The sequence below is a fragment of the Hippocampus bargibanti genome, linkage group LG02 (genome assembly GCF_051943395.1).
Source record: "Hippocampus bargibanti isolate YZ-2025 linkage group LG02, ASM5194339v1, whole genome shotgun sequence".
Classification (NCBI taxonomy): Eukaryota; Metazoa; Chordata; class Actinopteri; order Syngnathiformes; family Syngnathidae; genus Hippocampus; species Hippocampus bargibanti.
Genome location: NC_142735.1, coordinates 3,010,717 through 3,024,311, shown reverse-complemented (window position 1 = coordinate 3,024,311; position 13,595 = coordinate 3,010,717). Strand labels below are relative to the sequence as shown.

General features: G+C 40.4%; 1 protein-coding gene across 2 annotated transcripts; it reads left to right on the top strand.

Annotated features, from left to right (window-relative positions):
- Positions 1-1,884: 1,884 nt before the first annotated feature.
- On the top strand, positions 1,885-13,509 carry LOC148901152 (cationic amino acid transporter 2-like). 2 transcript variants are annotated; one of them, XM_089020655.1, is made up of 12 exons: positions 1,885-1,922; positions 5,424-5,802; positions 6,154-6,309; positions 7,955-8,120; positions 8,265-8,401; positions 9,242-9,464; positions 9,578-9,714; positions 10,552-10,654; positions 10,734-10,867; positions 10,945-11,111; positions 11,190-11,298; positions 12,233-13,509. In XM_089020655.1, the coding sequence occupies exons 2-12, from the start codon at positions 5,433-5,435 to the stop codon at positions 12,361-12,363; spliced, it is 1,833 nt and encodes a 610-aa protein (XP_088876781.1). In that variant the 5' UTR covers positions 1,885-1,922; positions 5,424-5,432; the 3' UTR covers positions 12,364-13,509. The 2 variants fall into 2 exon arrangements, with proteins under 2 accessions (XP_088876781.1, XP_088876773.1); XM_089020647.1 differs by lacking the exon at positions 1,885-1,922 and adding an exon at positions 4,020-4,135.
- The last annotated feature ends 86 nt before the right edge of the window (positions 13,510-13,595 follow it).

Genomic DNA, 13,595 nt, shown 5'->3' with positions numbered 1-13,595 from the left:
ACTATACTCACCATCATTCGGCCATTCCTATTCATAATATAATACGTAGATAACATATACTGTAATATAAACATACATAGATATAACAGCCTTCTTATCCCGTGACTGCAATGTGTCTGAGAGTTTTGAAAGGCGCTTAGAAATAAAATCTATTATCATTCAACCAATTTAGGTCCCCCCCCCCCGCCTAGTTCCCAAATACGGCTGGGACAGGCTCCAGCACACCCGCGGCCCTAATGAGGATAAAGCGGTATAGAAAATGGATGGTTTATTATCATTATTATTATTATTGTTATTATTATTATTATTATTATTATTATTATTATTATTATTATTATTATTATTAGGGCGGCCCGGTAGTCACACCGGCTTCACAGTGCAGAGGTCGCCGGTTCGTGTCCCGCTCCGGAGTCCCTGTGTGGAGTTTGCATGTTCTCCCTGGGCCCGCGTGGGTTTCCTCCGAATTCTCCGGTTTCCTCCCACATTCCAAAAACATGCATGGCAGGCAGATTGAACACTCCAAATTGTCCCTAGGTGTGAGTGTGAGAGTGATTGTTGTATGTCTTTGTGTGCCCTGCGATTGGCCGGCAACCAATTCAGGGTGTCCCCCGCCTCGTGCCCGAAGACAGCTGGGATAGGAGGAATAAGCGGTACGGAAAATGGATGGGTTATTATTATTATTAGTTATACAGTAATCCCTCATTTTTCGCGGTAAATAATGGGGACCAGGACCACCCATGACAGTCAAAAATCTGCAGTCGGTTTTGAATGGCGGAGGAAACCAGTGGAACCGGAGAAAACCCACACAAGCACGGGGAAAACATGCTCACCCCACACAGGGGGCCGAAACTGGGATCGAACCCACGGTTCCTGCACTGTGAAGTCTCTTAAAAAACATATCTTGTGACAAAACACAAATTTCACGTTTGTATTCCCCCTTACCTCATTCACTGCCATTCACAAATTTATTCGGGAATGGAAAATATGATTTAGAGCGCCATTTCCGAATTTGTTCGGATTTAGTTTTTTCATGCTTGGGTGTCGACAAAGCGCTGGTCATGGCCTCTGACAATGTTTTTCCCTTCCACACGGGAGCAGCATTCACTTTTTTCCATGTTAGCGCTTTGTTCCAAGCCAACCAATATGTATATATTGCATTGTATTTTGGACAGCCACCCTCATTTCAAGCTCAGATAACTCCAGACCCATATAACTTAGGAATTAACTATTTTTTTCTGATTAAAGAATAGAGTCTAAGGTTTATTATGCTGCAATGAATGTCTATGTGGTCCTAAAACTCAATATTCTGTGGATCCTGGAATTCGAGTGATAATGACAAAAACCCTGGCACTGGAGTGAACATGTTTTTGCATGTCGGGCAGTGAATGAGTTAAGTAATCCTCCAGTTCAAAACACAAGTTTCCAACCAATCCAAGCTCAAGTGACTGAGGTGTTTTAAAATGACCTTTTGTGCTTTGATTGTGCATTGCAAACTATCCCTTCAGGAATACAATAACAAAAGATATCCAACCGCAACTTACTATGTCACCAATAATGAATTCATTACCCCACAGAGTTCATTTAAACTCCAGTCTGTAGAACTCGACAACATTACCGAGTTAGATTGCAAATATGCAAAATGTGTCAGACGATAATAAAATTCGGCACAACAACATTTTTGAGATTCTCACTGAAATATCTGGTTCACATTCACAACTGCCTATTTGCAATAATGAGCACATTATGACCCAAAGAAGGGAGCAAGAAAGGCTACTTTGTGAGTAATTCCATTGAGTGGGAGGGTCTGGCGGGCCACTCTTGTATATATTGCAGTAAAAAAAAAAACATGTTCCCTTTCTCAAAGTCAACGGAACTGATACTGCTGCCTGCTACTAGCCACTCCTCGCGGAACAGCACACAAGGTACAGTCCAAGAATATGTACATATATCATAGAATCTCATCTGGAAATGAATTATACCTAATCATGCTTACATTTGTGAATGTGATCCACATGACACTTGCAATTTTTAATCTTAATGTGATATAACAGTGGTGGTGAAGATACACCTCACATGTGCAGTTGTTATTGTTAGTTAATAATCCTGTTATCACCTCTAGTGTGCAAAAAAGATAACTCAGCAGATAGCAAGGACCAGTGTTATGTTTGGTCAAAGATAGACTGAAAGGTCCACGCGTGCTGACCACCCCCCCCCCTGTTCGCCTCAAGCTTGCTGAAGCGGATGCCAGAAGGGATTAAAGGGGGGAGTTGAAATAACCCTGGTAGTGGATGAGGAGGATAGAGCTACCTTTTATAGAGAAAGTGTGCAGCCTACATCGTGACTGCGTTGTGCTTGTGTGTTTCACTTACTGTTAGGGTCATGACTTGATAGACGTCACACTTTTGAGCAGAAACATCCTCCATAGCCGAGCCCATAGTCAGTGTTGATTCCATTGTTTTTAATGTCATTTTCTGGAATGGTTGCTTGATAATTGCCTTAACATGATGAAAAAAAACATGTCAAATCACAGCAGTGACTATTTGATGTTTGTAATAATGCTGCACATTTACCGTGCAATGTTCAACATGTTTCACCACTAGCCTGTCCATCATTGAATGCCGATTTGTTGTTCTTTTTCTACATATTCCCTCCAATTTTTCTGGTGTAATTTGCGAAATTTCTCCACAAGTAGAAAAATAAAGGTTTTCTTATTCTTATTGGATTGGATGAGCCGTTATTAGTCTCACGGTGGAGAAATTTACATTTCACAGCAGCAAAGTGATCAATGTAAGAGGAAAGGAAATGAAGTAGTAGAAAACCAAAATGCAGGAGCTGCTGTAAAGGCAGCCACTTTCGCAGAGCCATCTTGAAGTAAAAAAAAACAACAAATAGAACTAAATAACAAATATTGTGACACAGTCATTCAATATTAAGCACTTTCTGCACCCTCTTTGTTCCATGAAGCAGTTCTAGATTTAAGCGAGGATCAAAGCGTCCTTTTCACCAATGGATGAGGGACATCACGGGGAAATGTGCATGCCTGCGACAAGCTAAATGTTAAAAGCAAACACAAAGCCGGAGCATCCATTGAGAAAAAAAGATTGTCTCACATCTCCCATCCCACGTAAATCCACTTCAATTCCAAGCCCCGACAGTTCCACATACACAGGTTGTCCAACAGCACAGACCGTTCCGCTGAACAAAGCGGGGCTGTGAAAATGATGTCCATTACAGGCGCAAAAAAGCACAATTGCACCAGAGCTGTACAGCGATGACAGTCAAATGACACCGATATTCCTCCCAAATCAAAAACAGTGCTAGCATATTTGTGCTGCCGAAAAGGCGCAACCGCTCAGCAGAGTCTCCTCTTTGATGAATGTCATGGCCAAAAATGCTGAAAAACAATGGATCCATTCCACACGACACACAACAACTCAAAGTGACAAAAGAAAACACAAAAACAACAATAAAAGCAAGTATCGTGAGAGTACTTGCTGTGACGGCTGCCTACTCGGGCGCCATCTTGGACTTCTTTCTAGCTGTAATTATGTTATGGTGCATCAAGATCAGGTTGTTTTTTGACATCATCCTGCTGTGATGATGAGAGAAATGAATGTGTTTTTGGTAGGTATCACTAATTTCCAGTTCTGTATGTTGTTTTTCTACTTCTTTCTTTCCTTTTATAACTTTGCTGCTGTGAAATGTAAATCTCTCCACGGCGAGACTAATAAAGGTACATCCAATCCAATCCAGATGGCTGAGTAAAGGTTGTGGATGTTTTTATACAAGCGGCAATGTTATAAACAAACACTTGCGTCATAAAGTAATAATCTTAGGTGAATTGGCGGATGGCGGCGTGTGAACACGCAGCGGCTCCCCTCCCCCGACAAATTGCCGTTTTCATGTTTATGATGTTTGTTAAAGTCATTATAAGTGCCTTGCATGCTGGGTCCGAGAGGACAGTAATTTCATCTGTGCTGTATGTCATGCATATTAGCATATTTGACAATAAAGCTGACTTTGACTTTGAATTAACGATGGCGGTTGTAAATGGATTTTTCAAAGTTGTCGTGGGTTTGAGACTGAACTATTTGCAAAACAAGGAATGGAAATGGATTTCCAGGAGTTTTAATAGGTTTGTAGATAATAGGTTTTCTACTTTATTCTTTCCTTTCATCACTTTGCTGCTGTGAAATGTAAATGTCTCCACTGCGAGACGAATAAAGGTGAATCCAATCCAATCCAATCAAATCAAACATCTTTATAAATTTAGTCATGAAGGGAAATACAGTGATACCACAGCAACAAACACTCGTTCGTAAGGCGAACTTTTCGCCTCACGAACATTAAATTCGAGAGCATATAGTCTTGGCTGACAAACTACTGTAGTTATCAGCAGATGAACACGGTCGAACAGCGCCACGGTGGCTGGCGGACTAGTTTTCGTCACCCCCTTTCTTTGAGTGCGGACGTGGTTTGTTATTGAGGATACTTTTGCTATTACTCGACCGAAAAAGACCCTACCACAGGCTAGTGTTCAGCCGAAGAAAATGACGAGGTGTGCGTTTGTGTGACTTAGCGTCCCAGTACCATTACGCTATGTCGACCATTGCTACCATCCTTAAGAACGAGGAAGTGTTTCTGTGTTATCTAAGCAACGGTCTGAGGCAATAGAAGAGGTCGGAAAACCTCTTTTGAATTGGATTAATGAAAAGCAGCAAGCAGGGGACAGTGTGAGTCAGGGTATTATCACCGAGAAAGCACGGCAACTTCACTCGGATATCATCAAGAAGCAACCTGGAAATTTGTCACCACAACTACCATCTCAAAGGTAAATAAAACGGCTTTATTATACAGTACAGTTTATTTCTTTAATTATAATACAATAGCACATTTATTATACATAAAATAAGGTATATTTGGTGTAGTTTTAAGGCTTATTTAGTAGAAAATTATGTTTTATGGGTACCTGGGAACGGATTATTCTCATTTTAATGGTTTCTTATGAGAAATAAATGTTTGGAAGACAAACTTTTTGCCTTACACACACTTTTTGAAACCAATTAAGTCTGTAAGATGAGGTATCACTGTATTCTAATAAAACTAAATAAATTCTATCCAAGTTCATTTGAAAAAGACAATGCGAATTTGAAATTTCAAAAATATGAAGCGGATTACGTGCATCCATTTTAAATAGCTAATGTTATTTGCAGCGCTCCAAGAATAGTTTTTGATTGATATTAAGGCAGTTTATGAAGAGTGTGAGTGCTGGTTGAGGGCTGCCGTGGCTATTATTCATTGACACGTTGAATGACCCGCCCTTCTCACTCCTATAGAATGTCTTACGCTTCTTCCCCTCATACCTTGCCTTCTTCCATGACATCCAGCTACACCTCCAGCTACGTCTTTGTCTCCAATTCCAGCATTTCTCCATGGCGCACATCCTGCTGAAGTCATTCTTCGCCAGCTTGTCACGAACGAAACCTCTGGAGCCCGATGGGGAGAAGTCTACCTTTAACCGATGCCTGACCACTTTGGACCTGGTGGCGCTGGGCGTGGGCAGCACCCTCGGAGCCGGCGTCTACGTCCTCTCCGGGGAAGTGGCCCGGGAGTCAGCCGGGCCCAGCATCATCATCGCTTTCTTCATCGCCGCCCTAGCATCCATCTTCGCCGGCTTGTGCTACGCCGAGTTTGGTGCCAGAGTTCCCAAGACGGGCTCGGCGTATCTTTACAGCTACGTGACAGTCGGAGAGCTACTGGCTTTTATCACAGGGTGGAATCTGCTTCTCTCTTATGTCATCGGTAAAACTCAATGCAGCTTTTGTCAACAGTAATGTAAACTTCATGGGAAATGTACAGTTGATTGATGATCTATTTTCTTCAGCTCATGTAACATAATTGGAGAGACAGAGCATAAATGATCAACCATCCACATGATGCATCATGTGACCTTCCACCTGCTGTAGCAGATTCAAATGATTCACATATGTATAATCTTCTCTTACTGCCATGTAAATAGGACCATAAACCTCCAAAGTCTAAAGTTTAGCGGATGTCAGGAAATATCAACATGTGTATTTTTGGACTTTATGATGACAGTTATATGTTGACTGGGTTTATTGCCTTTTTCCTCTCATTTTTTTTTGCGCTCAGGGACGTCCAGTGTTGCGCTTGCATGGAGTGGGACCTTTGATGATCTCATCGGAGGCGTCATGTCCAAATATTTGCAAGAAAATGCAGCTATGGGACTTCCAGGGTTGGCACCCTATCCAGATGTCTTCGCCGCATTCCTTATTATGCTTCTATCCGGTAATTTTGCCACAATACACTATAAAACAAACAAAAAACCGGATCAGAACATTTTTGCTAAAAATCCGGCAAAATGTTGACACAATATTTTTAAATGTCGCAGTACAAAAAATGTATACCATAAAATGCACACGTGCCAATCTTGACCAAGACGTTCACCATTATAACTTGAAAGATAAGGCCTTTTTCTTTCGCACTTGTTTGCTTTTGTCAGGCTGTTTTGTTTGCTCTTTTTTGTCTCGTGCACTGATTAGCTAGCAGCCACATAAGGGCCACGTCAAAGAATGTGCCGTCAGAAAATATAACCCAATGCTGAATTTTGGGTAATGGAAATAGTTTATTTTAAGAAACGTTGATTGTTGGTGGTATGGCGGGCCGTGGATTTCATGGCTAGGCCTTCAGTAGTGCTACGTATGATCCAATCCAGACTGAAAAAAGTGTGGTGTTATTTACTACAAGTCCACTAGCAGCTAGCATTAGCCAGGAAATAACTTACCGACCTTTCTTAAGGATGTCCAATATTTTCTTGAAAAGTCCGTCTTGAAAATGGCTTTAACAGTAAATCCCCAACCAAATCAATTTCTTCTCCTCCTTCAGCCATTGTGGATTGACAAAACTGCTATTAAATCAACACTATATATCTGGTTATGCAGCTAACTACCGATGCAGTGTGCTAGCTCTGGCTACAGTACTTGTCACGAGCCGCTTGTGATCAAGGCAGTTTTCGCAAACTATGATTGGCTAGTCACTAGTCAATAGTTCCCAAACTATGATTGACTAGCCACGAGCCAATTATAGCTTACGTAACCTCTGACATTGACCAGTACCTTCAAGAAGGCGTTGGTACCCCTTTTTGGGTTGCCAACTCTAAATCTGATTGGTTAGAGCAACAGTTTGATTGACACATTTGATATGTCCTGGTAGATTTCTGACCCTGGTAACAAATGAAGGCTGGAATGTGATCGGTTAAATGCTTAAATACGTAAAATACAGGTGACATCCGATTTACGACCGGCGCGAGTTACGACCACTTGTGCTTACGACCACGACCGCCAGACTTTTTTTATTCAATATTATACAATAGTATTCAACAGAAAACGTTGCTTAAAAACAACAGGTTGACATCATATACTATCCTGTCGTATAGGAGATGCCAGCGTGTCATCATTTGTTATGATCACGTGATCCTTGCGTCAGCCATTTTGAATGCTTTTCGATTTATGGCCGTTTGACATACGACGGTTTTGTCGACGGAACGGAACCCGGTCGTAACTCGGATGTTACCTGTACACATCTACAAGCAGCGTTACAACAAACAAATGAAACAAATGAAAGGAACCTGAAAGACAATATGGACAAAACATAATTTACATCAGATATTTTTAGGCCAGCAGATAAAGATTTGCAGGCAGTTGATGCAGTTGCAGGCCTTGATGGTCCGCCACTAAATTGTATAGATTATAGTTTGTTGGTTCATTCTTGAAAAATCAGATTTTTTTTAAACATTCGTTAAAATTAACATTTGTGAGTAGTTAAGTAAATGACAAAACACCACAGTGAATGAAACATTGTTTTTCTATATTCTGTTATGTGTTGAAATGTTTCAAATCTAAAACAACTTCATGTTGCTGTGTTTCCCGTGAAGGTTTGCTCTCCTTTGGGGTGAAAGAGTCAACCTCGATCAACAAAGTCTTCACAGGGGTCAACATCGTGGTTCTGCTCTTTGTCGCCATTTCAGGCTTCATCAAAGGAGACATCGCAAATTGGCAAATCGGTGAAGACGACTTGCTTAACGCCACAGCGCAAGCCAAGTAAAGTCAAAGAGTTACACACGCCATTGTTGTCTGTCTTTGGATGCATACTGCATCCTGTCATTGACAGATAAGGCCTTATCGTTCATCAGATTACAGTTCCTTCAACCTGTTGACGAGAAAATGTTTTCTTTTTTTGTGCAGTAATTTGAGCACGGCCGCCAATCTAACAAGCGATTTTGGGGTCGGCGGCTTTTTCCCCTACGGCTTTAGCGGAACCCTGGCTGGGGCAGCAACATGTTTCTATGCCTTTGTGGGCTTTGACTGTATCGCAACGACAGGTGAGAATATTGTTTTTTATACATTAAAAAAGAAGATGTTTCATCCATCAATCATGGTTTATGAAGTCAATGTCAATCACTATTCCATCAATACAGCAAAGATTTACACAAGAAATTAACAACCAGGTCTTCTTCTACCTTAGGTACTATACCATATAGATACTATACCATATAGGTACTATACTGTACTATACTGTACTATACTATACTATACTATACTATACTATACTATACTATAGTGCTTTCTACTGTATTTTTGACTGATGTATTTGCCCTATATGATAGCTGTCCATGTTTAGCACTTTGTTACAGCTTCAGCTGTTGTTAAAGTGCTATATAAATCAATATGTAATGTATACTATACTATACTATACTATACTATACTATACTATACTATACTGTACTTGTACCATACAGGTACTATACTTGTACTGTACTGGTACTATACAGGTACTATACTATACTATACTATACTATACTATACTATACTATACTATACTATACTGCACTGCACTGCACTACACTACACTACACTATACTATACTATACTATACTATACTATACTATACTATACTATACTGCTTTCTACTATCTTTGTTGGTGATTTATTTCCTGTATATGATAACTGTCCAAGTTAAGAGCTTTGTTGCCACTTCAGCTACTGTTAAAGCACTATATAAATCAATATGTATTATATTGTATACTATACTACGTATACTATACTATACTATACTATACTATACTATACTATACTATACTATACTATACTATACTATACTATACTATACTGCAGGTATGAATGTTAGGAACATTATGGAGGCCTATGTGTGTTGTTGTTAGGTGAGGAGGTGAAGAACCCTCAAAAGTCCGTTCCAGTGGGGATAGTGACTTCTCTACTGATCTGCTTCCTGGCCTACTTTGCTGTTTCTGCTGCGCTCACCCTGATGATGCCTTATTACATGCTCAGCAAAATAAGCCCCCTACCCGTGGCCTTTGAATACATCGGCTGGGGGCCCGCCAAATACGTTGTGGCTGTGGGGTCATTGTGTGCCCTGTCGACCAGGTATAAGCACAAACTTAGAATTCAAATCTTAATGTTTGATTAGCACAGATGAAAACAACACTATGTGAAGGTGATCTGTGTCCGCGCCTTTTTTTATTATTTGTTTTGCACAGCCTTTTGGGGTCCATGTTCCCCATGCCCAGGGTGATGTACGCCATGGCAAGAGACGGCCTTCTTTTTCAACCTCTGACCAAAGTCACTTCCCGGGGTAGTCCTGCAGTGGCTACCGTATCATCTGGAATTGTAGCAGGTAAAGATTTGGATGTAGAAGTTGGGAATGCTAAAAAATGGCAGACATTGATTTTAGCGACATTACTCACTGTGACTGTCTGAAGTTACTAAATGACACTGACAAAGAAAAATCCATTATGACACAGAGAGTAGACACAGTCCACATCAGTGGTGGACTGTGCATGCGGTATCTGGGGCTTTAGTGCGGACTTAGTGGGCACCTCTTTATACCATGACCATCACATGACAATCAGAATGTATGCATCTTTTTTATTATTTCCTTTCCATAAACACGAAAACATGAGTAAAAGAAGTAATTTTTGTAAAACAACAAAACCATTCACTAAATCGTCAATCGTGGTATAAGGTTTAATTTAGACCGTGCTTACAACAGATTCTTAGGCCGATACCACATAGGCTTAGTCATGCTAATGAGGTAAACCAGAGCCACGGATAGAAGAATAGAGGTAATCAGATTGGCTAATATGGTGAATCAAGACCCAGGGATAGTCCTATAGAGGTAATCACAGTGGAGAGGTAATAAGATTGGCTATTGAGGTGAAACCAGAGCCAGGGATAGTACAATGGAAGTAATCAGATTGGCTTCAAGGAGTGGTCCACTGTTACCCCAACATTAGAGAAGGGACCTATCAGAGCAGAGGTCTGGCAAGGCCACCTCTGTTCATTAGGGATATAGGACCAGGGTTACCAGCACAACTTTCGTTCGCTGACGAAGCTCTCCGGATGAGGAGTGAAACGTCCAACACCTTCAAAGAAGTACAGATGACGGCTGAAGAAACATTTTTCCTCGATGAGTGGGTATTGACTCAAATGAATGTTTTTCTTCTGTTTTCAGCCTTCATGGCTCTGCTGTTCGACCTGGACGCCTTAGTGGAGATGATGTCTATCGGGACTCTGTTTGCCTACACACTTGTGGCGATATGCATCCTAATACTGAGGTCACATATGATATAGTCATTCACATCTTGTATGCTTTGAACGACATCCTTTCATGTCGTATATGTGTTATCATTTAAGGTATCAGGTGACTCCATCTGATCACGGAGGACTACAAATCATAGAATCCAACAGCAAATTTGGTTTCCTGAAGCCGCCATCATCTCCGAATTCAGACACTTCAAAAAGAGTCACAATTCTGATTTTAGTCTCTGGTAAGGACTTGTCACCGCTGCCTGATCTGTGCAATGTTACGCTGTACGTCATTTTTTCTGATCATGTCTGTGTTCAGTCGCATGTGTGACTGCTCTGTGCATCACTCTGAGCCTGGCAATTGATGCTTTGTACAACATGGAGGCATGGAGCGTAGCGCTTGTCTGCATCATCTCCGTTATTTTGCTCATGGCTGTTTTCCTCATCTGGAGGCACCCACAGAATGTCAAGAAGGCCTCCTTCATGGTGGGTGTATTTTAGGATATGAATATGAGAAACTGAGCGTAAGATTTCAACAGATATGGCTGTTTATGTGCCCCATAGGTGCCCTTACTTCCTGCGCTGCCCATTGTGAGCACACTTATAAACATTTACCTCATGTTGCAGCTAGAAGGCGCTACGTGGGTACGCTATGCCATCTGGATGGCAGTAGGTGAGGTAACACATCTGACAAGAAAATTGTGAAGTACAGTAGAAAACTGCAAAGTACAAAAATGTGTCCTCTCCAGTGCCAGGGTTTTTGTCATAGTCACGTGAATTTCAAGACTTACAGAATATTGAGTTTTAGGACTACATAAACATTCAATACAGTGTTGGAAACCTCAAGTTTTCTTCTTTCATAAAAAAAGAGTTAATTCCTAAATTATATGGGTCTGGAGTTATAGGAGCTTGAAATGAGGGCAGCTGTCCAAAATACAAATCAAAACATATATATTGGTTTATATAGCGCTTTAACAACAGCTGAAGCTGGAACAAAGCGGTAACATGGAAAAAATAGAAATGCGAATTGAAAATATGACATGGTGTGCGATTCCCGAATTTAGGTATTATTTGTTCTTGCTTGGATGCCAATAACGCACTGGCCAGACCTCTGGCAATGTTTTTCCCTTCCACAAGAGGTCAGCATTTCCCCCTTTTCCATGTCAGTGCTTTGTTCCAGCTTAAGCTGTTATAAATGCGCTATATAAACCAAGATGTATGTATTGCATTGTATCTTGGAGCGCTGCCCTCATTTCAAGCTCATTCAACTCCAGACCCATATAATTTAGGAATTAACTCTTTTTCTGATGAAAGAAGAGAGTCTAAGGTTTCTTACGCTCCATTGAATGTTGATGTAGTCCTAAAACACAATATTCTATGTGTCCTGGAATTCGAGTGAATGAGTTAACATAGTGAAAGCTAGTTAAGAATGTTAAAATGTCACTTTGAACATGAGTTCAGAAACATTTCATAATGGCAATTTGAACCCATAACAAAATCCACTCCTTTAACATTTCAAGTCAAGCGGTGTCAGAGTGGATTGTGTTTGAATTTAGATGCGACGCTAATCATCCATGTCGGTGAACTGTAATATTTGATCTCTGCAGGCTTGTTAATCTATTTTGGCTACGGGCTACATCACAGCGTTCTGAACCAGCATCATAAAACCAACCTTTCAGCCGTGGAAACCATCAGTGAAAAAACAGACAAAGACATCTTTAAAGAGTGTAAACTGTGAGTGGCAGCGGGATCGAGAGAGATGAATAGAGTTGTTACTGTCACTCACGGTTTTGTAAACGTGAGTAACTATCAGCACCTCTGGTGTTCCTTCCTACAGTGTCAAGCATTTGTGGTTCCATTTGTGACTTTAGCTCGCTTTCATACATTGTCAAGCTTTGAATCATATTGATGTGTATTGACAATTTACAGTGATACCTCGGTTTATGAACGATTTGGTTTAGGAACGTTAAATTTATGAAAATTTTACCTTGGCATACGAACTTTTTTTGTACACGGAGCTGCCTCAATGAGTGATGTGTCGTTCGCGAACGAGCCCGTTCTCCTAACAACAAAATGGCAGCCGACTGTTTTTGTCCTCTATTCCCCGCCCCAAGTCTTTGGTCAAGAACGCAGCAGTGAGAGGGGGTGGTTTAAACATTAAAGAGACAGGCAGACGACAGTGAGAGAGTTTCAACTTTGATAGTTCAAAGGAAGAGTGTAGACTGCAAGGTTAAAATATCCTATCAATCAGGCTCCACAAACAACCTGTACAAGCCATCTGTACACTATCAACTCAGCTAAACTGAACACAATTGATGAGGAACTAGATAAAATTATCACAGAGAATATAAAGTAGAGTTTATTTAATTATAATACCATCGCACATTTATTATACATAACACAAGGTATATTTTGTGTATATTTAAGGCTTTGAAAATTAAAACGTAGAAAATTATGTTTTATGGGAACCTGGGAACGGATTATTCTCATTTTAATGGTTTCCTATGGGAAATTAATTTTTGGGATACACACTTTTTACCTTACACACTCTGTCTGGGAACCCATTAAGTTCATAAGCCAAGGTATCACTGTATTGCCAAAGTCATTACTGTGCCCATCTGCGTTTTACCCTACCGAAAATGTAAGTATGAAAAAACTGTTAATATTTGTATTTTTTAAATTGCTCTGAAATGTGATTGAGAGAAATTCGTTTTTTTGCAGAATTGTTATTTTTACCACGTGATGGACATTTCAGTTGTTTGTTTTTGCTTCACAGGCACATTTCATCATGTTTCTTGTATCTATGTGTATATATAGAGTGTGCATTATTTCGAATGAGGAATTGTGAATGTATATTTCAATTAAACAGAACTGATGTTTCCAAGTTGTTGTTTGTTTTTTGCTAATGTTTTTGTTTTCCTGTGGTTCATTAGAAATAAAACATAGCGGGATAAAATTTACCGCCACCCG

What these genes read in the sequence shown, in the direction of transcription:
- LOC148901152 (XM_089020655.1), top strand. Translation starts at nt 5,433, where the DNA reads ATGGCGCACATCCTGCTGAAGTCATTCTTCGCCAGCTTGTCACGAACG. An exon ending in CCTTATTATGCTTCTATCCG is followed by an intron (nt 6,310 to 7,954) that starts GTAATTTTGCCA and finishes TTTCCCGTGAAG; the next exon opens with GTTTGCTCTCCTTTGGGGTG. An exon ending in TGACTGTATCGCAACGACAG is followed by an intron (nt 8,402 to 9,241) that starts GTGAGAATATTG and finishes TGTTGTTGTTAG; the next exon opens with GTGAGGAGGTGAAGAACCCT.